The sequence below is a fragment of the Botryllus schlosseri genome, chromosome 7 (assembly GCF_051294905.1).
Source record: "Botryllus schlosseri isolate E-star chromosome 7, Bs_hap1, whole genome shotgun sequence".
Taxonomy (NCBI): Eukaryota; Metazoa; Chordata; class Ascidiacea; order Stolidobranchia; family Styelidae; genus Botryllus; species Botryllus schlosseri.
In genome coordinates, this window is record NC_137242.1 from 23788909 (window position 1) to 23813343 (window position 24435).

General features: G+C 39.8%; 1 protein-coding gene and 1 long non-coding RNA gene across 3 annotated transcripts in view; both read left to right on the top strand.

The window, feature by feature from the left end:
* Positions 1-24435, top strand: part of LOC145443014 (uncharacterized) — a 301527-nt gene that overhangs the window by 162408 nt on the left and 114684 nt on the right. The window lies entirely within an intron of this gene.
* LOC145443298 (uncharacterized) lies at positions 7678-24071 on the top strand. Of its 2 annotated transcripts, none has more exons than XM_080321286.1 (6): positions 7678-8872; positions 12633-12710; positions 12802-12962; positions 17718-17754; positions 21122-21253; positions 22180-24071. In XM_080321286.1, exons 1-6 carry the CDS (start codon positions 8821-8823, stop codon positions 22326-22328), a joined length of 609 nt encoding a protein of 202 aa, XP_080177412.1. In that variant the 5' UTR covers positions 7678-8820; the 3' UTR covers positions 22329-24071. The 2 variants fall into 2 exon arrangements, with proteins under 2 accessions (XP_080177412.1, XP_080177411.1); XM_080321285.1 differs by having other exon boundaries at positions 12802-12956; positions 17691-17754.

Below are 24435 nucleotides of genomic sequence, written 5' to 3' on the forward strand. Positions count from 1 at the left end.
CGCGATTTACATCCAGTTCAATGATATTGCTCTGTCTTTAGTCAGAATTACATCTACAAATCTCTCATCCACAGTCGTAACCTTCCATGCCATCAAACTACCCGTTAGGTTTGCTAGCAACCTGGTTGCGTTTTGTGATATGACGATAAGGAGGCGCAAGATCTTTCACCACCATAATTGTCTTAAAAAGTTTGGGAACCACTGGTCTAAGGAAAATACTTAATATCACAGCGAGTTAGCTGCAACGAGATTGAAATAATTTGGATCACGAGAGGGATTTCAGATTGGCCACTCCATTTTTAATAATTTCAGTGTTGTGCTGATAAAAAACGATTCAGGCGTGTCTTAGGTAGGTTCGTTGTCTGTATGCGTAGAATTGGTGTATTTATATTTTATCCACACATAGTAGAAGCGTGTTGATGCTAACATGGATGCTGTCAGCATTGTCTGTCCTGGAACTGAACCAAAAGTGGAATTGGCAAATCAATGAGCAGATCGCTTGTCTCAGATTTAAATTTCAATCCTGTTCTAACAATCGGCTCAACCGACTTTGATCTCTATAGTTTTGACAAATTGGTTATTGAGGTCCTACAGCCTATGAGATCTCACCACTATATATGTTTCTGACGCGTGTACGATATCATCAATGCAATGTTTTGTTTGGTTTGTTTTAAATACGCATAACTGTATTATCTCCATGTCCTCACTATATAATCAAATATCAATATTGCGTTTTGGTTTATAATCCCCATTTTATACAGTGCGGCCCGCGAATGGATTCAGATGTTGAATGCGGCCCGCGAGCTCAAAAGTTTGCCCACCCCTGTGATAGCCTATATTAATGTACACGATACCTAGCGACGACTCGAGCCACATCATTCCACAATGCCGAAGTACATGTTGGCGTTTTAAACGTCGCTAAATGTATCAACTGAGGCAATCAAAGGATATGATACTCCTATAAAATCAATATCCTCCGTCGCTTTGCCAACAATTTCGATGAGGACTTACCAGGGAACATAAGCTTACGCCTTAACGTTCTAGGCCAGACCGGACAATGTATTCGTCGTATGAGTATCGCTACATTGATATTAAGCTGAATGTAAAACGGGTTTCTATATACTTGCTACCGATATTACCCCATTAACAACACCTCAATCGCATGGATTTGGTTTTAATAATGCAGTAAAGATATGAAGTTAAGATTGACCCCGTACGCCTGCTTGATTTTTTTGCAGCAGAAAACGATATCAATCTCATCGATTGGTTGAATAAGCATCATTCGCTGACTATGTATTTCGCTCGTGATGCTGTGTGATTGCGGGTCAAACTCACAGCAGAGACTCACTAAATATTCATGAACGGAAAGCTGGATATTTCGAGCAAACTTTTGCAACAAAGCAAGTAAAACTTTTCAGATTGTCAAGGCGCATGCTCGTTTAGTGTTGATTTTTAATGCTGCCAGCGCCATGCATAGAGTGGCCCGCAGTTGAAATGCAATAATTTTCAACCAAAGATGTTATAATGAAGTGAAAATTGTAATATATGAAAAAGGTTCACAATGCAGAACCTATCAAGGTTCTGTTGTGAACGCGAACCTCTAAATTTCCGAGGTTCTCACACAGAACGCGAACGTGAACCTCACGTTCACAACATCCCTATACACTGTACACGATATCTAGCGACGACTCGGGCCACATAATGCCATATTGCTGAAATATATATTGTCGTTTTAAACGTCGCTAAATGTATCAACTGAGGCAATCAAAGGATATTATGATCCTATGATATTAATATCCTCATTCGCTTAGCCAACAATTTCGACGAGCATTTACCAGAGAATATAGGCTCGATCCTTTAACGGTCTAGGCCAGACCGAACGATGTATTCAGCGTCTGAGTATTGCTACATTGCTATTGAGCAGAGTGTAAAACGGGTTTCTATACTTGCAGCTGATATTACCCCACTAACAAGTTATACAGCAGTACCCAGCACCTCAATGGCACGGATTTGATTTTAATGGTACAGTAAACGATATCAATCTCATTGATTGGTTGAATAAGCATCATTTGCTGACTACGCATACTCGTGCTGTTATGTGATTGCGGGTCAAGCTCACAGCAGAGAGTCACTAAATAGTCACAAACGGTAAGCTAGATATTTCGAGCAAACTTTTGTATCAAAGCAAGTAAAACTTTTGAGATTGTCAAGGTGCATGCTCGTTTAGTGTTGATTTTTTTATACTGGCAGCACCATGCATAGAGTGGCCTGCATTTGAAATGCAATAAAGTTGAACGAAAGATGTTATAATGAAGTGAAAATTCTAATACATGAAAAAGGTTCACAGTGCAGAACCTACCAAGGTTCTGTTGTGAACGCGAACCTCTAAATTTCCGAGGTTCACACACAGAACGCGAACGTGAGCCTCACGTTCACACCATCCCTAGCACACACGCATTCGGCGAAATACAAAGGGACGAAGATGATAATAAAACCTTTTTGAAAAGGAAGCGTGCGTCGCAGTTCCTCAAACACCGCTGTGAAAATATCAATCGAAGTGGCTTGCAACGCCGGTTCTGCTTATCCTCCATATTTCAGAGGTTTATAGTATCGAATGGTGTGAACGTGAGGTTATGTGTGTGAACCTTTGAAATGCAGACGTTCACCTTCACAAACAAACCTTGGTAGGTTCTGCACTGTGAACCTTTTTCATATTTTACAATTTTCACCTCATTATAACCTCTTTGGTTGAAATTCTTTGCATTTCATCATCGGACCAAATTGGCCGAAATATTCCTATTTTCGTTTGAGAATATTTGGTGACTGTCTGCTGTGAGCTTGACCCGCATCAGACAACATCAACAACAAAATACAGAACATGTGGGTCGTCAAGGAATATAGGTAGGTTGTCATATTCAACCAAACAATGAAATATTGTTATGAATACATCGTTGGCCAATATACGGACGTACGGGATCCATCTTAAATTTGATATATCCAATGTATAATTATAATAAACTAAATTCATGCGATTGAGGTGTTGGCTACTGTACAATTTGTTTATGGGGTAATATCGGTAGCAAGTATAGCAACCAGTTTTTCACTCTGCTCAATATCAATGTAGCAATAGTTAGACGCGGAATTAAGTGTCCGGTCTGGCCTAGACCCTCGTCGAAATTGTTGGCGAAGCGACGGAAGATATTGATTTCATGGGATTGTTATAGCATTTGATTGCACCAGTTGATACATTTGGGGACCTTTAAAAAGTCAATATGTAGGCTACTTCAGAAGCACGACGTAATGTGAACTGAGTCGTCGGTAGGTATCATGTATAGTACATTCATATATCATTTCATTGGAATGTAGGCTTTGTATTAGCAACATGACGTCATGTGACTTACACTTATCTTACCAAGGCTTTTTTGTGATAATAGGTAAAATATACAGGTAATTACTAATTATTAATATAAACGTAAGACCTTGATAGCACACCCTATTTAATTATTTATTAATAATTGTTAATAATAATATGCGGACTATCAGTATTATGATAGTTAAATTGCAACCAGGGAATAAACTCATCGGAATAATAAATATATAATCGAAACCATTCTTCCACTATGAAGCAGGATCGCTCACCTCAAGATCAATTTAGACAGTACTAATTCTAATAAGGTAGCAGGTAACAGAATTATGATTGATGTTTGCTAGTAAAGCTCGGCCAAAAATATTGAGAAATCAAGGTTGTTGCGTTAAGTTCTTGGCGTCACGAATACATTCGTCATTTTACACCACGCCGATATTGTTTATTATGATTGCTGATCTACGGACTTGTAACTCGGCCCACTTTCGTTTCAGGCTTATGTAATGACCGTTTACTCAGAGCAAACGTCGAGGATGGGCTTGGATAAACCGCCAACACTTCCGTAGCAATTCCGGAGCCGACCGCGGCCGCAGCTATGTGGTACGTAGCCTACCACTAACGTGCCTTCACTATCTTGCCACCAAATACTAGGGTGCTGTGGGACATACAATGACGTACCACAATACTTATTGAAGGTGTTGGGCAAGGAGGATGAATTCGACGTATTGATAAATTGGAGTGAAGAGGCACGAAATGCGTTATCCGATCAATGAGTGGATATATTCAGCTATTATAGACGACACTTTAATTACGCGATTGAGCAAGGTCCGAGTGATGAAGCAACAAAATGAATGCTGTGATGCAGATAATGTTTTAGTTCGAGTAGTACCATCGTCAGGGTGTAGGGTTACATAATGAACAATTACACTCGGATAACACCGCATACTCTTATGCGTGCCAAATTTGCGGATGCATATGCGTATGAAGGTTTCCTAGATCGCGACAAACTTGGTGTCATGTTCTTTCTAAACTATTGAGACGATATGACGGACTGTATATGTTGCTTACAAGCAGGATTGTAATGACTCGAGTCACATACAACTCGAATCATTAATTGACTCAAGTCATTTTTTCAAATGCGTAAAATGTCTCGGCTCGACACAAGTCAATTTTTGTATTGACTCGACTTGCACTTGACCATGACTGACATTTCATTGTAACTTCGAAGAATAGTAAAGTCACTACATTATTGGTATTTCGTTTATCATTCCTGATACTTGAGAAATAGGGCCAGAAACTTAAAACTTAGAAAAATTACGATATTATGAAAGCGAAACATTTTATATCACTCGAGCAGAGTTGAAAAAAGTGGAGTGAACAGGATTAAACCAAAAACAAGACAGTGAATACAATGACTTGGACTCGACCCTCTCTATACTCCGTAGTCACTGACTCGGACTCGATTCGGTGGTGAATTGAAAGTGACTCGACTTGACTCGAGTGAAAACTATAAAAGCGAGATTGACTTGTGACTTCAAACTTTGTGACTTGGTTACAACTCTGCTTAGAAGTCCGCTAAGGCGGTATTAACTCCAGGCCAATAACTATGGGAGTCTATTTGAATGTAAGCGACGTTCATCGACTGAAATGCTGCCCAAAGGGTATGCAGCGCCGACCGCATATGCGTATACTTGACAGCCTACTCATTAGCGCTGTATTGTTATTGTGGAAGTATTGCTATTCTTATGGTCACCAAATGTGTACTACGTGAGTACGTTGAATGGGAAATTGGTGGATACGTGACGGAGCATCTCACTTATTATCTCAACGCCTGAAGGCGAAGTGGGATAATAAAACTCTATGAAAACAACTGTTGTTTTTCTATATCTGCAATATCGGTAGGTTTTCTGCATATAAAGGAGATATATTATTTGAACGTGCTAGAGAAATTTGTTACCCAACTCCGTCAATGTGGTTCACTAAGTACATTAGTCCTTCGTAAAACTTCAGTGCGTTTGTGGTTTTGTGAGACCGACTCGCATTCAGCCCAAGATAGATTCATATACGTGTTATACATAGATATTCAAATATCGTATAGCATGAGCTAGTTTCACTCCCACACTACATAGGCCATTATACATGCGTTGTCAGTCAAGCTCATTATGACCGAATTTTGTGCATCCATACCGAAGCTGTTTAGGTTGCGATATCGCTGTTCATTATATAAACAGTGTAGCGTACATAACGGACGTGGTTACTGCTCAGCTCATCCGAAAGATTCGGAATTGCGAAGTTGAATATAGTATGACTTGAAAACTAACTCAGGCATTTTATTCACGAGACATTCTATATATCTCACAGTTTGATTCTGTTAACTGACATAACGCATATAATACTGCGACTATAGTATTCAGAATTGGGCGTAAACAGGGAGGCAAAAATTAATTAGTGTTTGAAATAGGTTCCTGGTAGAACGTGACGTGATGCGTTCGTGTGTATGAAGAACCTTGATGACATGAATCAGAACGTTTTAGAAGCTCGCACCGTACTTAGCTGCATCGCCAGCGTATAGTTCTAGAAATAATTACCAACGAAAAATGCTCTAAAATACTCAAATACATGTTCGTTCATTCATTCATGAATTCATGAATTCATGAATTCATTCATTCACTGGTTTATTAGCAATTTTACCAGTTCAATACACCACAGAAATGCGATCCAATGAAAGATAGGAAGGTGTCGAAGGGACTTGGGAGTAGTCTATGAAATCGGACACCCACCTTGGCCTAGGCCAGTGGTTATTAACCTTTTTTTTTCCTGCGCCCCCTTTCAAAAATTATCGTGCTCCAGCGCCCCCCACCTCATATTGTAAGGACTGTAATAATAGCAATAGGTGAGAGGGAGGGCTGTAACAGCACTTCGTCAGCCCTCGCAAAACCGATTGTCTCGGGCACCCATATCGTGATAAACCAAAATCATGAGGGCTTGGCCCCCAACAACCCGTCGGGCGATTTCGCTGGTCAGCAAAGTTTATGTGGCCTGGTCGCCCTAGGAGCCAATATTTTCTATAGTGCATGAATGAAATAGGTTGTAATTGCATATATATGTCACTATAAACTTTGTATCCTCGCAGCTCACGTAATCAGATTTACCAGTAGCGCTGAGTGAGCTGTAGTATTGAAAAATCAAGGCCACGAAACTAATAATTGAACATTAGGGCTGTTCAAAAATAACTTTTTTGCCAGAATCTTGCTAGATACTTGATTAAATCGTTAGGTTGCATTGAAAAACGACGCACACCAAATTTGAATTCATTCCAACCAATATTCGCGGGTTTCGTACAGTTTGAAAATTTTGAATTTGCCTAAATTGCGGCAGATAATCCAAGAATTATCAAAGAAAAACTGAAATAACTCCGCTTCTACGGCTTGGAATTGAGTCAGATTTCTTTTTCATAGTTTTTGAAGACAGCCCAACAATTTCATGGGGTTGGCAGAAAAATTTGATTTTTTTTTTGCATTTTTGGGCAAATTCAAAATTTTCAAACTGTACGAAACCCGCGAATATTGGTTGGAATGAATTCAAATTTGGTGTGCATCGTTTTTTAAGGCAACCTAACGATTTAATCACGTAGCCAGCAAGATTAAAAAAAGGTTATTTTTGAACAGCCCTATTGAACATATTCGGGCGTGTCCGTTGGTACAATTAAATCGTTACATGGTATTTTGTTACCTCTTGTACGCTATAGTCAAAAGTTATTGAAACACATACAAGTAATAAACTGAAGTAAGCACACTATTCAAAATTGGTATTTCGTCACTGGCAAATAATTTTCTCTGATGGATTTAATTTGTCCGTGGGGTGCAGATTGCGACGACATGATAATTAGGCGCGGGCGATTTAAGCACTTATGGACAATTAGACTTATATACATTCAAGTTTACGCTCAACATCTTTTTGGAACTTTGGTATTGGAAATACTTCGCGCTTTAAACGCGCTCGAGGACCATTCGACTATATTAAACCATATGATGATTGCGTCTGGTGTATTCAGGGTCAAATCAAGTTTGTTATATCAACAATCGGGTTAGGTCTCGTACCCAGTGGTTCGAACCCTCTCGAATTCATATCGGTGATTGGCAATGCGGGGAAATTATTGGTATTGGATTTTGTCTTAGTGCCTTGTTTAACTATAAGTAAGTCAACTGAGAATTGGATACATATATCTGCTCACATTGAATTTAGTAATGTACCCAGTACAAGTACAAATACAAGTATAAATACAAGTACAAATACAAGTATATGTAGTAAATTTAGTCACTCTCAATCAAAAGTGATATGCAGCGCATCCTTCTTCGATTGTCACACGCTGTGCGCTGCGGGATATAATACCTAATTCGAAACATTTCGTTGAAAATAACCCTAGCAAGTGTGGCGGCAGTGTTTTAAATAACGGGAAATTGGCAATCTAAAAGTACGCCCAATTCGTTTCATATGAATATGAACCCACTACATTTTTGTAAACATATGTAGCGCTTAGCGCGACCAAAAATCTGGGGGTTTACATGTTTTGTGGAATGTTAACTTGTTCTGAATACTCATCAAGAATGTGTCCTACTACCACATCATCTACGGCTTTTTTCTTCAGCGCCCCCTATCGCCCCCTAAGTCCAGCGCCCCCATATCTCCCCCTGAGCGTTTCCGCCCCCTTCAAAATCATCAGGGGCGCTGGAGGCAAGGTTAAGAACCACTGGCCTAGGCGATGTAAAGAGGAGGCATGCACACTGAATGAAAAGTAAAGAAGATAGTATAGAAAAAAGCAAGCGACAATAATGGGGTGGCATGTCATGGAAGGCGGGATCGATAGGTCAGTCATGGTCCGGTAATCTTAAGGATGGACTAGTATTCATTTAGTAGTAATTGCTTGTATTTCGACTTGAATGTGGACATGCGCGTCGACTGTCGGATAGCCGGCGGGATACTGTTCCACACATCAGGTCCGGCATATTTGATGGAGTGCTGATCTTTTCGGTCGATCATATGATATTTGGACGACGTGGACGAGCGTGTGTTGTACGTGTGCGCTTTTGATTCCGAGGTAAAAAAGTCATTGAAATATTCGGGACAAAGACCGCAGTGGAACTGATACATAAACTTGGTGATTTCTAGTTTCCGCATATCTTCTATGTTTGGGAAACCGAATCTCTTCAGCAGCGACTTGTTGGATGGACTGTTGAACTGATAAATAATTTTGGGTCTCCCTTCGATGTTGCGGTTTCCAGGGTTTTGGGGATGCGGAAGGTACGCCGCTGGTTCAGAGTTTTATAATATTGACTCGACGACAATTGAAATCTAACCTCATTGTCCCCACGCACATAATGCCACAGGACCGCCTGCTGATATTAATGCCCCATTGTTTATTGTAAGTTGTTAGATCGTGCCATTTACGTAATAGGATGGAGAACGTGGCTGCAAACATTTACGAGGATGTTATTATAAAAGAAACAGGTAATAAGTACTCTGGAACTAGTTATTTAATTGTGACGAACACTCATGCACCTGATGTGTTATAAGGTTACGTTGTTATACAAATGTTATCCACTCTAGTAGTTAGATCACCTAACGAGTTCACTTGCATCGAAACCAGCAATTATAAATTGCAAGTAAAATAGTTTTACTTCGCAGGAAATAGTATTTGAATCGCAATAAAAATAATTCCTTCCTTAACCCTCTACTACTGCACCACTGTATCAGCTAAAGTATAGCTATCCACCAAGGGAGCGTTATCGCTGCCCTTGGAATAATTTTGACGGACAAGGGAGCGGAAATAACGAATGGGTCGAAAATGTCACAACGTTCAGTAAATTTCATTGATAGAAAGCGAGTCAATGCTTGTCTCATTCTAACACGGGAAAGGTCGTAGGGAAGTTTGGTAACCACTGAGCTGTACGTTCGGTGAGATTTGCTCGTGAGAGTACGCTTTCGCAAATAAGAAAGATTTGTGCACTAACGTTCCATTGCACTCTAGCCGCAGATAGCATCGAGATCACTCGTCATTACGCGTCATCGCTTCTCCATTTGTGAAATCTCTGGCGCGCATTTCTTCACTACGGTATTTCCAGACATTGCCGTCGGCCTAGTTCCATTCCTTTAGTAATCACGCGAAAGATATGTTATGCATCATTCACCTTATTTCCACTTGATGCAACAGCACAGATGCATTGTACCTGGCCACATATAGTCATATATTGATAACTTCTTGGAGGTACAGAAATTCAATATACAATGGAATAGTATATTCATATTGAAATGAACTCGAATATTCTCGGGTATATGTATATTGTATAATCACCATACCGTCGAGGTCCGTTCTGACCTAAGTCTTCTAAAATTTGTGTAAGTTTTGAACAATAGTTACTAGATGCATATGGTGCTCAAGGCTGTTCAAAAATAACTTTTTCCCCAGATTCCAGCCATTCACTGATTAAATTGTCAGGTTACCCAAAAAAACGCTGCACATCAACTTTGGTTCAATTCTAACAAGTATAGGACTCTGCAGATCCAATTAAAATTTTTAATTTATTAGGAAAAATGAAAAAAATAAATTTGGAATTTTTCTGCCAACCCCATGAAATTGTTGAGCTATCTTCAAAGACAATACAAAATAAATTTGACTCAATTCCGACCAGTAAAAGCGGAATTATGTGAGTTTTTCGTTGAAACTTCTCGGATTATCCACCGATCAAAGATAATCTGAGAATTATCATCGAAAAACTCATATAACTCCACTTCTACTGGTCAGAATTTGGTTTGAGTTTGAGATCGGTCAGTATGATCGGGAATTGCATATATATTGTTATCAATTTTTATCTTCTCTTTGCTCACGTAATCAGATTTGCCGGTAGAGCTGAGTGAGGTGTGTTTAAAAAGGTAGGACCACTCAATAACACTGGTCAACACATATTTTTAGTCAGACAAAGTAAGAGTGGTTTTGGGGGTTCTGAAGGGCACTGATTCCGAATATGAGCTTGTTTTTTTTCATATTGGCTCTTGTTGTGAAGATAACCCATGGGGCTATTTTGACCAAAATCTCCCATTTTCGCGGTATTGACTAGATACAAAATAGGCTTAGTCGTACTATAAAGTTTAGAAATTCAATCTACTTGTTAGTTTTACGCATAGAAGACCATTTTAAATCAAAATACAGCAACAACACTATATTTAGGGGTAATGGATTTATCACAGTTACAGACTTTCACGGATATCATGCACATAATTAAACTCCAGTCATGTATATAAGTATTTACCTAGATACTCAAATAACGTGGCATTAATCCCATCAGTTTTTCGTCAACCATCTATTATAAATTTGAAATAATCAGTTGGAATGCAATATTACTGATATATTTTAAATCGAAATTGTTTTTTGTACGATTTTCGCCTGTAAGCTATTTAGTGCAGTTTCTTGAAAGGTTCCGGAAATGGTCTGACATAATATGTGCAATGGTTCATCTCATCTGCCCTGGTATCTTTCGTTTGTTGTTCTGATGTCTTGGTAGAACCTCCTCCCTTGCTAATCCACAAGATGATAAGGAAATCTATCAAGATGACTGAACAGGAAGTGAGCTTTTATGCTCATGTTTGTGCTCAAGTGTTCGATATGCATATGCAGATAAGAATTTTCGGACCAACTGTTTGTAGTTAGGTGCTTTGTGATCATCTAAAAAGCATTTCGCATCATGCCATGCTAATATTGATAGAATGACTGAGAATGATATAGGGTCTTCATAGTCAATTAACCATTTGGGAGCAGAATAAAATGAGAAAAAACTACGATTTTCTTCCTACCAAGTGAAATATTCAAGGGTAAATACAGTAATTTTGGGCTTTTTTAGGGGTATAAATATCTTCTGACGGAGAGCCAATCGGACAAAACTAATGTGATATTCGTAATCAGCAACCTCAAAAACCCCAGAAACGGCTCTCAGATGTTCTGCCTAAAAAATATTTTTTCATTTTGTTGACCAGTGTAATAATGAAACATCTCCGGGCGTATACCCGTAGGCAGGAACGAGACAGCACCTCGTCAGGCCCCCAAAAACGTGGGTCTTGGGCTCCCATAGGGTGCAAAACGACCCCCCATCACGTTGTTGACGTTTGTCACGAAATCATCTGTACTGTATTGTGAGGCAGCGCGAAGCGCGAAAATTTTCGATAATTTATGATAAAATCGGTCAATCAGGACAGCGATTGCATGTATATTATGCTATCAATTTATTGTCCTCTCCACTAAAATAATTAGATTTACCGGCAGAGCTGAGTGAAGTGTCTTGAAAACGGGAGGGCACGTAAATAACAATTAAACATCTTCGGGCGGGCGGACCCGTTGATATGACTTCTTTACGTTATGTTATTTCGTGACTTCCAGTCTGCTATATCAAAAAATATAGAATCGCCCAAACGTACGCTTCTAAACTAAGACACGCACACGATTTCAAATTGGTATTTCTTCACTGGCATAAATTTTTTCCCAGCGGGATGGTATTTGTCTTGTGAGGTTCAGATAGCGAATACAGGAACATTCGGCGCCAGTCATTTAGGCGCCTATGGACAACTAAACCTCTATGTATTCTGTATATATAACGAAGTATTCGGTCAGCATACGGGCATAGACCTTTTCGGCCAAGGTTTTCTTGCTGCCGATCGTTCTGGCACACTTCTTGGAGTCTCATGTTATATGGCCTAAAACTTGATTGTGTGTCTTGGTGGGTCGTGCCGCGGTAATGGCCCAATACCCAATAATAAAGACAAATGGCTACTTGAATTCGCGCGCTACTTGAAAAAATTGCAAAAATTAAAAAAAATAATCTATGATTTATGCTAATTCACGAAATAATTTTGGGCCCCCTTCGAGCTCGCCCCCCCCCCCCAATTGGGAAGTTGGGGGTGCGGCAGTTACGGTGCTGCTCGGAATCCCCTCCTGTTATCCAACCTGAAGCACTAAGTAGCGTCCACAGCCATTTGGTTGATTCACGATATGTCAATGAGGTGTTGAATTTTGGAATTATTCGAACAAAAGGGTGTATTAGATTTTGGAAGGATGGACAAAACGGTTTGAAGACGCAACCTTGGAAACCTTCTACACTACAAAATCTTTTCAATATTAATCAAATTTTTCCGAATAGACCAGATTCCCCCATCGCCGAAATCGACTATTAGGAGACCACTGGACTAATATTATCAAGCTAACGACATTGGATCTTTACAGACCAACATCGTTACGAACTCGTAGACTTGAAGTCCGCGTCTAGCAATGACAATCCACCGATAAACGGAGTAATGCCAGGTAGGCTTTCATTAGATTGATGTCACAATAAGTTTATACGCTATCCATTGGGGTATATTCCTGTGCAAATTTAACTGTACCCACATTTCAGGAAAACCGATAGCATCAGCGAAGGATGCAGCAGATCATTCAGAATCCTCTTGCAATCCGTTACGCCCAACTCAAATTTCTAAAACCTGTCTATTGACAATTGTGGTCGTATACAATGTATTGATGACGATATCACTACTCATATTTTTTATTCAGGTAAAAGTCTGATTGTGTATATTCGAATTTATGTTCATTGAAATCTGTGAATTTATTTTGCGATCTGCGATCGGACTTATTCATTACATAGAATAGATTCATTCATAGAATTCATTCCCGTTCGTGCTTGTCGTGCTAACCTCGATATTTCAGAACTTTGTGTTCGCAAACGAAACTGCGAAGGTAACTGCGGTTGTCAAACTTTTTGTTACTGAGTAGCCGTTCGATATAGCCTACGTGAGTGTATGGCGCAGCCCTTCAAAAGAATGTATGTCAAGAATGTATGATTGTCTCTAAACCAGTGGTTCCCAAACTTTTTCGGTGTGAGGGTAAAATTTTGAATTTCAGAGTGCGGTCGGGGCCGCACGAATACTACGGCTATATGAAACGGACCCAAACAGTCATCATAGTTATTTCGGAGTATAGTTTTATTGCCCTGGCGAGATTCCAAAACTGTACACTGTCTACCGCTACTTATCTGCGGCATTGGGTGTCCGTTGAGTGAATCAGCTTTTCTCGCCTAAACGCGCGACGCGCGAGAAATTTCTTTTGTTTCATGACTGAATCGGTCAATATGATCGGGAATTGCATGTATTGCTATCAATTTTCATCCTGTCTCTGTTAACGTAATCTGATTTACCGGTAGAGCTGAGTGAGGTGTGTTTGAAAAGGTATAGGTCCCTTCAATAGTAATTAGACATCTCCGGGGGTATACCCGTTGGCAAGAACGTAACAGCACTTCGTCATGACCCCGGGCTCCCATAGGGTGATAAACTGCCCCCGCGTCACGTTGTTCGCTTTTGCCACGAAATTAGAGTTGTATACTGTTTAGTGAGACAGCGCGACGCGCAAATATTTCGATAATTCATGATAAAATCGGTGAATAAGATCGGGAATTGCATGGTTGTCCGCTTTGCCCACGTAATCAGATTTACCGGTAGAGCTGAGTGAGAGGTGTCTTTGAAACTGCAGACCTCGTAAAATTAAACATCTTCGGGCGGGCTGACCCCTAGGTATGACTTCTTTACATGATGACCTCCTGTCTGCTATATCAAAAAATGCAGAATTGCCCAAACCTACTAAACTGAAAGATCACACGATTTCAGATTGGTATTTCTTCACTGGCATATAATTTTTTTCCTGCGGGATGGTATTTGTCTTGTGAGGTTCAGATTGCCAAGACAAGAACATTCGGCGCCAGTCATTTAGGTGCCTATATGGGCAATTAAACCTATATGTATTTTGTATATATAACGAAGTTTTTGGTATTTCGAAGTTTTTGGTCAGCATAAAAGCAATCCTTTACGGCCAAGGCTTTCTCGCTGCCGATCGTTCTGACACACTTCTTGGAGTCACATGTTACATGGCCTAAAACTTTATATGTCTTGGTGCGTTGTGGTGCGGTCATGGCCAACGCTGATATGCCCATTTCTATAAATCTTGCGAATTTTTTCTTGGGGAAGAGTAGCCAATAATCAAGATATGTGTCGAATTGAAATCGCGCCTGGCGCGTGAAATATTTGAAAAAGTTGCATGAATTTTCAGAAAATACGCCATTATTTATGCTAATTCACGAAATAATTTTGAGTCCCCTTCGAGCTCGGCCCCCCTCAATTGGGGGGTTTGGGGTGCGGCAGTTCCGGCCTTGATTATAGGACTACAAGTTATGTGGCTTTTAGCCGGCTAAGCAGTATGCATCTCGGCGTATTCAACAGTGAATCACGTGTGGCACATCTAGTTATGATATAGGGTTACCATACGTCCTCTTTTAAGATGATTTGTCCTCTTTTCTTATTTTATAAAAGTGTCCTCGGAGGACGCCCAAATGTCTTCTTTTTTGAGATTTTGTCTTCTTTTTTGAGGATTCTGGTTACATATAGGGCCAAATTCGACTGATATACATTAAGTCAGCACTGTAGGAACGCTACGGCGGCTATTTCGAGAGCTGGACCGGAAAGTTGACCTTTTTTCAGTCAACCACCTGTTAATGTGAAAGGAAAATTGTATTTTCCGGGAGTTGAGCCTCTTTTTCTTTTTTAGTCAAGCGACCATGAAGTGGGAAAAATTTACCATTTTTTCAGGATTTTCCTCGGGTTTAGAAAGTTATCAATACCTATTTATATCTATAGCTACTGCTCGTCAAACTGGAAAGTTAGGGCACATTGCATTGAAACAGCAGTGACGTAACGTTAGCAGTCTATACTCACAACTTTCCTGCAATTCTATAATTAAAGACTACAGAGGCCAAGCCAACCAAGAGTATTTTATAAATATAAATTTTATTTTTTGTCATAAATCGATTTCTAAATATATTTTGGGGGCCGCAAGAAGGCTAACTGGCGGCCGCGCTTGGGAATCAATGCTCTAAACTCTTTTTGAAGGTTTGAAGCCCTAACTAGGTATAACTTCAAAAAACTTGAGCCAAAGGAATTTCCGACCGTAAGGCACTAATTGGGTTTAATATCTTCACATATACCATCACAGTGCCCGAAAAAGGAAGCTGCTCCAATACCCCCGTGATTTATAGCGCATACCCCAGTTTGAGATGATCCGCTCTACGTTGTGATCATTTTTGTGAAATAGTATAATTTTACATCAATTGTAGCAACTTTGATTAAATTTTCGAATTTTAACTTGATATTTGACGGTGACTGCACGAAAAGAACATGAAGGCCTGCGCAAAACTGAAATAAATCCAGTACAGTTGAGATTTAAATTTATTATCAATAATTTTACTTGACGGATCACGCTATTATGTAAATAATATAACTACTCTCATTTGAGACGGCGAAGTGTTTGGATCTTGAAAAAATGTAACCTACAAGATGCCTAATATTATGATAGGATATTTGCCCCCATTCACATAATCATTTGAGTGCTATAAACCGGCATGTCAGAAATCATAAGTAGAACTATCTGCCTGGTGTGAAATGACCATAGATGTCGTAACATCATGAATACCACCTGGGGTACTTTTATATAAGGTTACCATCAGGGTAGTAATGACTCGAGTCATACTCGAGTCGCGATTTTTTGGTGACTCGACTTGACACGAGTCAGTTTTCAAATGCGTAAAATGACTCGACTCGACTCGAGTCAATTTTTGAATTGACTCGATTTGTACTCGAGTCATTGTGCATGACTCGTAACAAGTCATATGACTCGAACCAAGGGATATGACTCGAGACTAGGACGGCCAAGACAGACATTTTATCGTAACTACGAGGAATATTAAACTAACCACACTGTTAGTATTCCGTCTATCAGTCCTGATAGTTGGAAAATAGCGCCAGAAACTGTTAAGACTGAGGAAAATTACCGTTTTTGGATACGAGCAAGTCTAAATCACTACAACAGAATTGAAAAAGTGGATTAAACCGGATTGAGCTGGAAACCGAACAGTGAACATAATGAATTGGACTGGGACTAGAGTCAAAATACTGTGACTCGTACCCGACCCTCTACTAGCGGACTTGGACTCAGACTTCACTCAATGGTGAATTGAAAATGACTTGACTTGACTCGAGTCAAAACTATAAAAGTGAGATTGACTTGTGACTCGGAACCTTGTGACTTGGTTACAACCCTGGTTACCATATTTTAAGATCCGGGAAAGCGGACACTTTTTACTAATCACAAAATGTATAATATCGTACGAGTAAACGACAGGCACGTTGAAAATCTTCTCATGAAATAATGTTGTCTTGACTAAAAAACGCCCTAATAGTGACAGTAGTAAAGAAGTTAAGAGATACGGTGATGCTGTATCTCATTTTCAACTGGAGCGTTGCGACATAAGAAAATTGAAATGGTAATATATGTGAACACGTTACATTTACCTGAAGATATGTAGACATTTGAAATAAATCTTACTTATGTTGTGATATATACTTACATATCGAATTTTAAATTAAATAAAAAGGGCAAAAGAAAACAGGAAACAAAAGAACATCAAAAGATTCAGTTTTGAGCTCGTGTTATGTGCCTCCAGCGTAGGTGGTCATGGGCGTCTTCAAGCGACAGCCTGCGTTGTGCTAAATCAGTTTCCATTGTCGAGCGCCATGCTGTTCGATTCCAGTCACCTCTGCGCCACGGCTCCGTGGGCATGTGGTTGATGATGGCGGCGGATGGTTGCTTGTCTTGATGCTGCACCAGATGACCGATTACGCGGAAGCGTCGTTCAGCTGCCAGCAAGCGGTATGGGACCGTTCTCTTGAGTTCGCGCAATGCATTTGTGGATACGTGCTATGGGTGGTGAGTGCCGAGTGCATAGCGGAGGAGTGCATTGTAGTTGGCGTTGAGCGTCTTAGCCAGCCTCTCTGTCAGCGTGAGTGCCTCAATTCCGTAGAGGAGAACCTGCTCGACTGTGGCACGGAAAATACGGATCTTAACCTATTACTATACGTTGTAATAGTAATAATACCCAGTCACCAGGTCCTCAAGTGTAACATACATTTGCCCCAAACACAAGAATAAATAAATGTGGAAAAGTACACCATAACAAACAAAAAACAGAACTAAATGACACAGAGATCGGAGGCTAATATTTGTTGACATATATAAGTGACTCGTAACACGAATATTAACACATTGTGATTTCGACATAAGCAATGTATGTTCCAGGAATCGCAATGCATATTATGTGAGGATTGATTACTTTATAGGATAAAAATTACGGAGCCGCTGATTTGATTAGCTGATCAATATCTGACATGCATTCCCATTCTTGCGCAGCTTAACACTGACATGGGTCTTATGAAGACGGACGTTGGGCAGATAAAGAATAAATTGTCGGAGAGTAAGTGTCTGAATACATAATCTGATATTTATTGTACGGTATAATATTAGGGTTACCATGTTTTGGAATCGGGAAAGGGTGACACCTTTACCAAATCAGAAAAATTAGTTGATCAAAATTGAAAACAGCCGGTTTCGCAATTTTTGCTGTAAAATTGGTGAGTTTACTAAAAAAATGTCATCACTTTCGTTCGAATCCCGGTTTACACACGTTTTACTTATATTTAGTGGTGTCGACCAAAAATTAAAATAAAATTAAAAAAAGATGTCGTCACTCTCGTTCGAACCCAGAATTTCCCGCTCGAATGGCGTCTTTGCTATTTAGCGTCATTTATGCCAATTTTCACTCGAATCTGTCCATTATCCTAGCTGTAAAGGAGGAGGAATGGCCAAAAAGAAGGACATTTCGGCGTCCTCGGAGAACATTTTCAATAACCTGAAAATGGAGGGAAAATCCTCCTAATGGAGGACGTATGGCAACCCTCTATAAAAGTGTTTAATATTTGCTTGAATTCAGTTTATCTCTATCTGGTTGAGATGATTTGGAACGTTGTTACAGACCAGTGGCTCCCAGTTGTTTTGAATTTGCGGCAATTGCGACGGGCAATTGATTTGGTACATTCTGAATAAACTTGAATTTCACGAGATTCAGCGTTTCGAATAGCGTTATGAAATATCACAGAATCGGTTTCTCAGTAGCTTATAGCTCACATGAAACCGCATGGTAGATATTCATTGCGGGACACTGAGGCTCGCCAGTCGGTACGAAATATAAAAATATCATGTGACAACGTTATATGTTTTGTTTGTGGTGATCTAACTAATATAGGTCGCTTAACATCAGCTCCATTTCAATCTCATTTTTTGTGTTTACAATGGCGAGCAATGCTTTTTCAGCTCATCGGAAGTGCTAAGTGTCAATAATTCAAAGGTATCGAAATATTTCTGCACAACATTCGGGACCTGGCACCGTAATTAAAATTCAAGTACACCTGAAATTCCGGTCAACACGTCGATGAAGAAGGCTCTACCATAGAATCATTCATCGAGGATGTACGATTGTATATTGTACATTGAAGCATAAACAAACATTGTCGAAGTGCGGCAGTTTTCACCCGCCAAGATATTCTCTCCGTCAGGGTATCGAGTAGGGCTGGGCAAAATCGAGTACCTGAGTGATTCGATTCTGAATCACGTAAAATGCTTCGAGTCGAGTCGAGTAATCGAGCACCACTCATTATGACGTCATAACAGAATGTTATATGTCAAATTTCAATTATGTACCTTTAATACAGCCACAAAGAATATAATTCCTGTTATCCATCACATTAAAGATACTTAGGTATTTTTTCGACCATACCGATTTCATTGCGCTTGGTGACAATATAGTGAGATGATCATGACATCGAAAATGTCCCATTTCCAGTAACGTTCGTAGGTTTGTACTTCATGTTTCGTATGCTACGATATGGCCAATCAAGGTTTCAAGGCTTCAACAGTGAAAATTAGTATCGAAACTATAATTCTCGTTGATAAATTAACTTTCAGTGGCGAGAAGCGTATAATTTCAGTACTCGAAAAAATCGTCTTTTACTACTCGACTCGAATCATCAAAATTAATACTCGATTCAGATTCGAGTACTCGAATCATTGTGCCCAGCCCTAGTATCGAGTACGAAACATTGTCTTATGTGAGCCAATGAGTCAAAAATACAGCGACCCAAAACATTATTCTTCCTATTCAGGCAGGTCGATTTTCTGATGACTCGAGTCATTTTCTCAAAATACTGAAATGACTCGAGTCGAGTTAAGTCAATCTGTGTATTGACTCGACTTGGACTCAAGTCATCGTGCATGACTCGACAACAAGTCATATGACTCGATCCAGACTCAGACGGCCAAGATTGACAATTCATTGTAATGTCGAAGAATAGTAAAGTAACCACACTATTGGGTTTTAGTTCACTGGTACTGGTACTTTAAAATGCGACCAGACTCTGCTAAAGTGAGGAAAATTAGTATAATATAAATACAAACCATTTGATATCACCAAAACAAAGTTATATAAAGTAGGTTTAACAAGACTTTAACTGGAAGCTGAGCATGAGAATTCAACACAATGACTTGGACTCGGACTCGAGTCATAATACCATGACTCGGACTCGACCCTCTGCTCGCTGACTTGGACTCGGACTTGTCTCGGTGGTAAATTGAAAATGACTCGATTTGACTCCAGTCAAAACTATAAAAGTTATATTGATTTGTGACTTGGAGCCTTATGACTTAATTACAACCCTGCAAGGGGGTAAAGGTTCTGGCTTTATTGCAGGAGATTTCATTCATCATCGTCTAGTATTTAGGTCACTCTACTGAATAGTACTAGGTTCGACCGCCGTTAGGGTGTCAGTTTTCCTGACACCTCAGACTCAATCAGTCCTAGTTGACACAATATTATTTATCATCAATTTCAAAACTGCATGGATACGGTCTATAGTAGGCCCGGGCAAAGAAGTTGAGCCCTCTCTGCCTCTAGAGCTGATCAAAGTATTTAACGTTGGTATACTCGCGTGTTAGTCCGAGCAACGTCATAAATTACTACTGATAATTTAAAGTAGACGTAGTAGTCCACAAGACATCTCGAAACTACTTCCAGTTGAAGTGTCAAATGAAGGTCTGACCAGCATTCTCAATTAAGTAATTCTAAAACGTAGATTTGGTCGAGGGGTCCCATATTTTTCGCAGTAATCGGAAGTTGGATCCTCGCGAACAACGGAGAATGGTTAATGATACTACTAATTACTGCAATTCTGTGAAATGATTTCAGTTACCGAAACACCAGAGGTTGTCAGTAACGAAGTACTTCTACTTTTTGAAGTACCTGAAGTAGATTTTGCCTACTCATACTACTTTTTAAGTAGTTGTGATGTTAGATTACTTCTACTTCTACTGGACAGTTTTCAGTTTTGCAGGCAAGAACAAGCGTAGAATACCTACTTACTTACTTACTTGTGAACTACCACTCCTACTTCTACTTGAGTAGAAATTCCGGCGTTACTTCTACTTCTACTTGAGTAGCGACGGTGACTACTTTGACCACCTCTGCGAAACACAGCCGCTATTTCGGCTAGTTGCAATATTGATCTCACTCATAAATATGATGATACCCTATGTCAAAACTACTTCATATTTTAGAAGATTATTAGTACGAGGAGGGGATAGTGCCCCCGGCACATAGCAATTGGTCCTGTCAAATAGATCAGTTATCTTGGAAGCGACATTGCCGAATTCTTACCCGTTTTCAATTTTTTGCACGCACCTTTTCCACCAGCGCACGGAAAATGTTATCAAAAATACGACACTCATTCCAGAAAAAGTCAGGTGCTGCCCCGCTAGTACGAGCGGTATATACTACGAGATTCCAAATCAAGGACTCGTAGGATCAACAAGTCAAACATGTGAAATTGGATGCAGAGGTGAAACCGGAATGAAAGGGCAGAAAGGTGAAACAAATGTAACCGTGAATCCTGATCAATCATTCCAATTGTTCCCTGGTTGCTGTTTCTATATATTGTATTCGTGCCGCATATGCCCGGATTTTTGTAATTTGAAATTCCGATCTGGATTCGAGATCAAGAATTGAATAAGGATTCATTTCGTATGATATATAAATCCAAGTGCTTCCTTTTACCGGTAATGAAGTTCTATGCCACACTCCAAATCCAAATCGACGTAAGGTATAATAACTCCAAATCCAATTCGAATCCTCCAGAAACTTCGGTATTTGGTATTTCGAATCCAAAGCACTGAGCTATAGCAAGATATTGGTTGCCCAGGAATTGTCTCGTCATCAAAAGCGCACAGTCTGGCCACATCATTTTGCAGACGGTCGAAGTGGCTGACTAGCTGCTGGTAAATCACGCCACGCTACACGTATTAGCATCTAAACTCCCTCGGTAAAACGTGAAATTGAATGGTTGGTTTAACTAATTGAAATCCATCCAACGATCATCGGTAAAAATCACGCCGCCTCCAACCACAATCTCGATTTGTGTTTGAAAGCTGATTCTTCGCCAGTCCAGATTCAATGAAAACCTTTCTGCATGGAACCTAATTTTTAGGGAACTGAGCCAATTTCTAAGCAATTTTGGCGTCATCAATCTACTCTGCGGAGCAGGCCTACCACGAATTTACAATCTATATTGGATTTTCGTGATGCCGAATGCCTTGCCCATCTTCCAATAGCAGTGCCGAACCTATTTCATATACGATATTCTACGAACAATCCGATGAATACTATACAATTAGGTAATAGTTCTGGAGTTGACGGCGTTCGAACCCATATCCGCCGCGCATTTGGTTGAATTTCTACCCGCCACCGCATTTGGTCGCCGGTAAATCTTACCGAAGTTGATTTTTTCCAATAAAGGTGATGCCGGAGTACCTGGACCAGAGGGCCGGGATGGGCAAACTGGTAGTATCGGACAAAAAGGTGAAAAGGGTAGCAACGGACAAAAGGGTAGTACCGGACTAAAAGGTCAAAAGGGAGTTAGAGGTGCTAGCGGAAGCATTTTTTAAACATCTTCATCAGGATCGACGGCTCGGACGACGACCTTTGGGTTAACAGGATTGGCACTTGCCCGAAATGCCAGGATTTTGATAGTTCAAATCTGAATTAGGGATTTAGGGAATTAGGGATTTTTATTTCGAATCCGGAAATACAAATGAACTTTGGTGAAACGATGAACGAACATAAAACGCATCTTTTCAATGACAAATATTCGAAAATACGAACGAAAGAAAGTACAGCCACTTGAAGAACGTACTTTTTTGTCCCGCAGTGCCCCATAGACGGGGCACAAGGAAACTAGCGCTAGGGAAAAATGAGAGAGCATTAAAATATATACCAACGCAATAATTAAAAAAGTGAGAACTCTCGAAGAAAAGAACTGATAAGTGGATGTAAAAGACCAGTTTTCGTTCATATTTATGTTTCAAAGTGTTTGGAAATCATAACAAAACTCGCATGAAGATCGCTCGAAGATCGCCGACCCCCATTGACTAGGGGAAAGTAAAATAACCTAATGTCCACCATTTATTATTGACATTTCAGTGGATATTTTCAGCGCGTGCGGGTGACGATCATGCTTCTAGGTTTCTTTCTTTCGTCTGTTGATTGAAAAATAAAATACCATCTTCATTTAGATATCAATGAATCCATTGTTCTCCTACCAAATTATCCCGATGTACCTCCTCCACGTCTTCAGTACAAAATCATCAACCAATTTTAAAATGAAAATGCTGCGCTAACAGTAGTGCATAGCGCGACTAAAATAGCTGTGACAAAGCTGTGTACTAATTTTAAGCACAATAAACAAGTTATAGCCACCGAAAACATGATCGAAAGATGGCGATGTAAATTTATGTAAGTTAGATAAATTGAACAACTCGTTATTTTCTCATAAATCCACCGATCCAGGCGAAAGCAAGCAGCCTCGGGATTACGTCTGATATGACACTACTAAGTCATCGAAGAAATGTTTATTCTTCATCTCGGGTTTTCAAAATATTCAAGATGTATCATCTTGCCCCTGTATTTAATGTGCCCCATTTCCCCTGTGTTTATAAGTCTAGTATTCTTGCAAATAGTCGCGTACTCGAGATATTTCAATACGTTTCCACTCTTTCCAACAATTCCATACTAGCCAATATAACACGTCTGCTGTAAATATATAGTCAGAACTATGTATAGTGCCATCAATATATGAGCTAACCATGATTCGAATGGTATCCATCCGCTACGAAATGGAACAGTGCTGGTATGGCCAAAGTTAATTCTTCGTGTTGTAATTATGTTAGTTGGAGAATTCAATTTGAAACTTTCTCATATGTTGCAGAGTGTGTTCTACATTCAGAAGCGCAGACAATTTTCTCCTACAGGTTGCATAAGATCAAAAAGGTCTCAGCTCACCGCTACACCCAGACTAGTGCTAAATGTCGTGTTTTCAATTTCAGATACTGCATTTTATGTCTTTCAACCCCAAATTTAAAATTCTTCAATAAATCATATTCCCGCAAACACAAAGTGTGATGTTTCGAAATCTTTGATGTTATTGCAAATGAGATTCGTTACGCGGTTGCCTAACCCATATGTTTCAAATCCGAAGTAATGCTTGTTAGTGAAACCTGGAGGACTTGAGTTTTCAACTTTCCGACTGTTCGCCTCCCTGTGGAACCCGGGGCCATTAGTCCCACCTGTTTATATAAGGACGAAAAGGTGACTTCGTATACGTATGTCTAAATAATAATACGAGACCGGTATGATGAGTAGTTGCTTAGCCGAGAAAGTCTATCATTCTATTGGAAAAGGCGTAGGGGAACGGTATTTCACTCTCTAATTTACATGGTCTAGGGTAGGGGTGGCCAACCTGTGGCCGTCGACACGTAATTCAGTTGGTATTTACTTGCGGTCGTCGATATGCAAAATTAATTTACGAATTAACTCCCGAATTTTTGGGACATTTTAATTAATCTTGAAATTTTGTCTCCGCTGCACGCGATTCAATGCGACTTCATTTTTGATATTAATATAGTTGCGCCCTTTATAATCTAACCCGCACGGTATACAGAGTATAGTAAAATGGTGCGCCCTATATGGAAATACCATGTCGGAATCGTGTGCTCC

Coding starts and splice junctions, on each gene's coding strand:
- LOC145443298 (XM_080321285.1), top strand. CDS start 8,821: ATGGAGAACGTGGCTGCAAACATTTACGAGGATGTTATTATAAAAGAA. Junction 8,873..12,632: donor TGTTATTATAAAAGAAACAG/GTAATAAGTACT, acceptor GGATCTTTACAG/ACCAACATCGTTACGAACTC. Junction 17,755..21,121: donor AAAGAATAAATTGTCGGAGA/GTAAGTGTCTGA, acceptor CACTCATTCCAG/AAAAAGTCAGGTGCTGCCCC.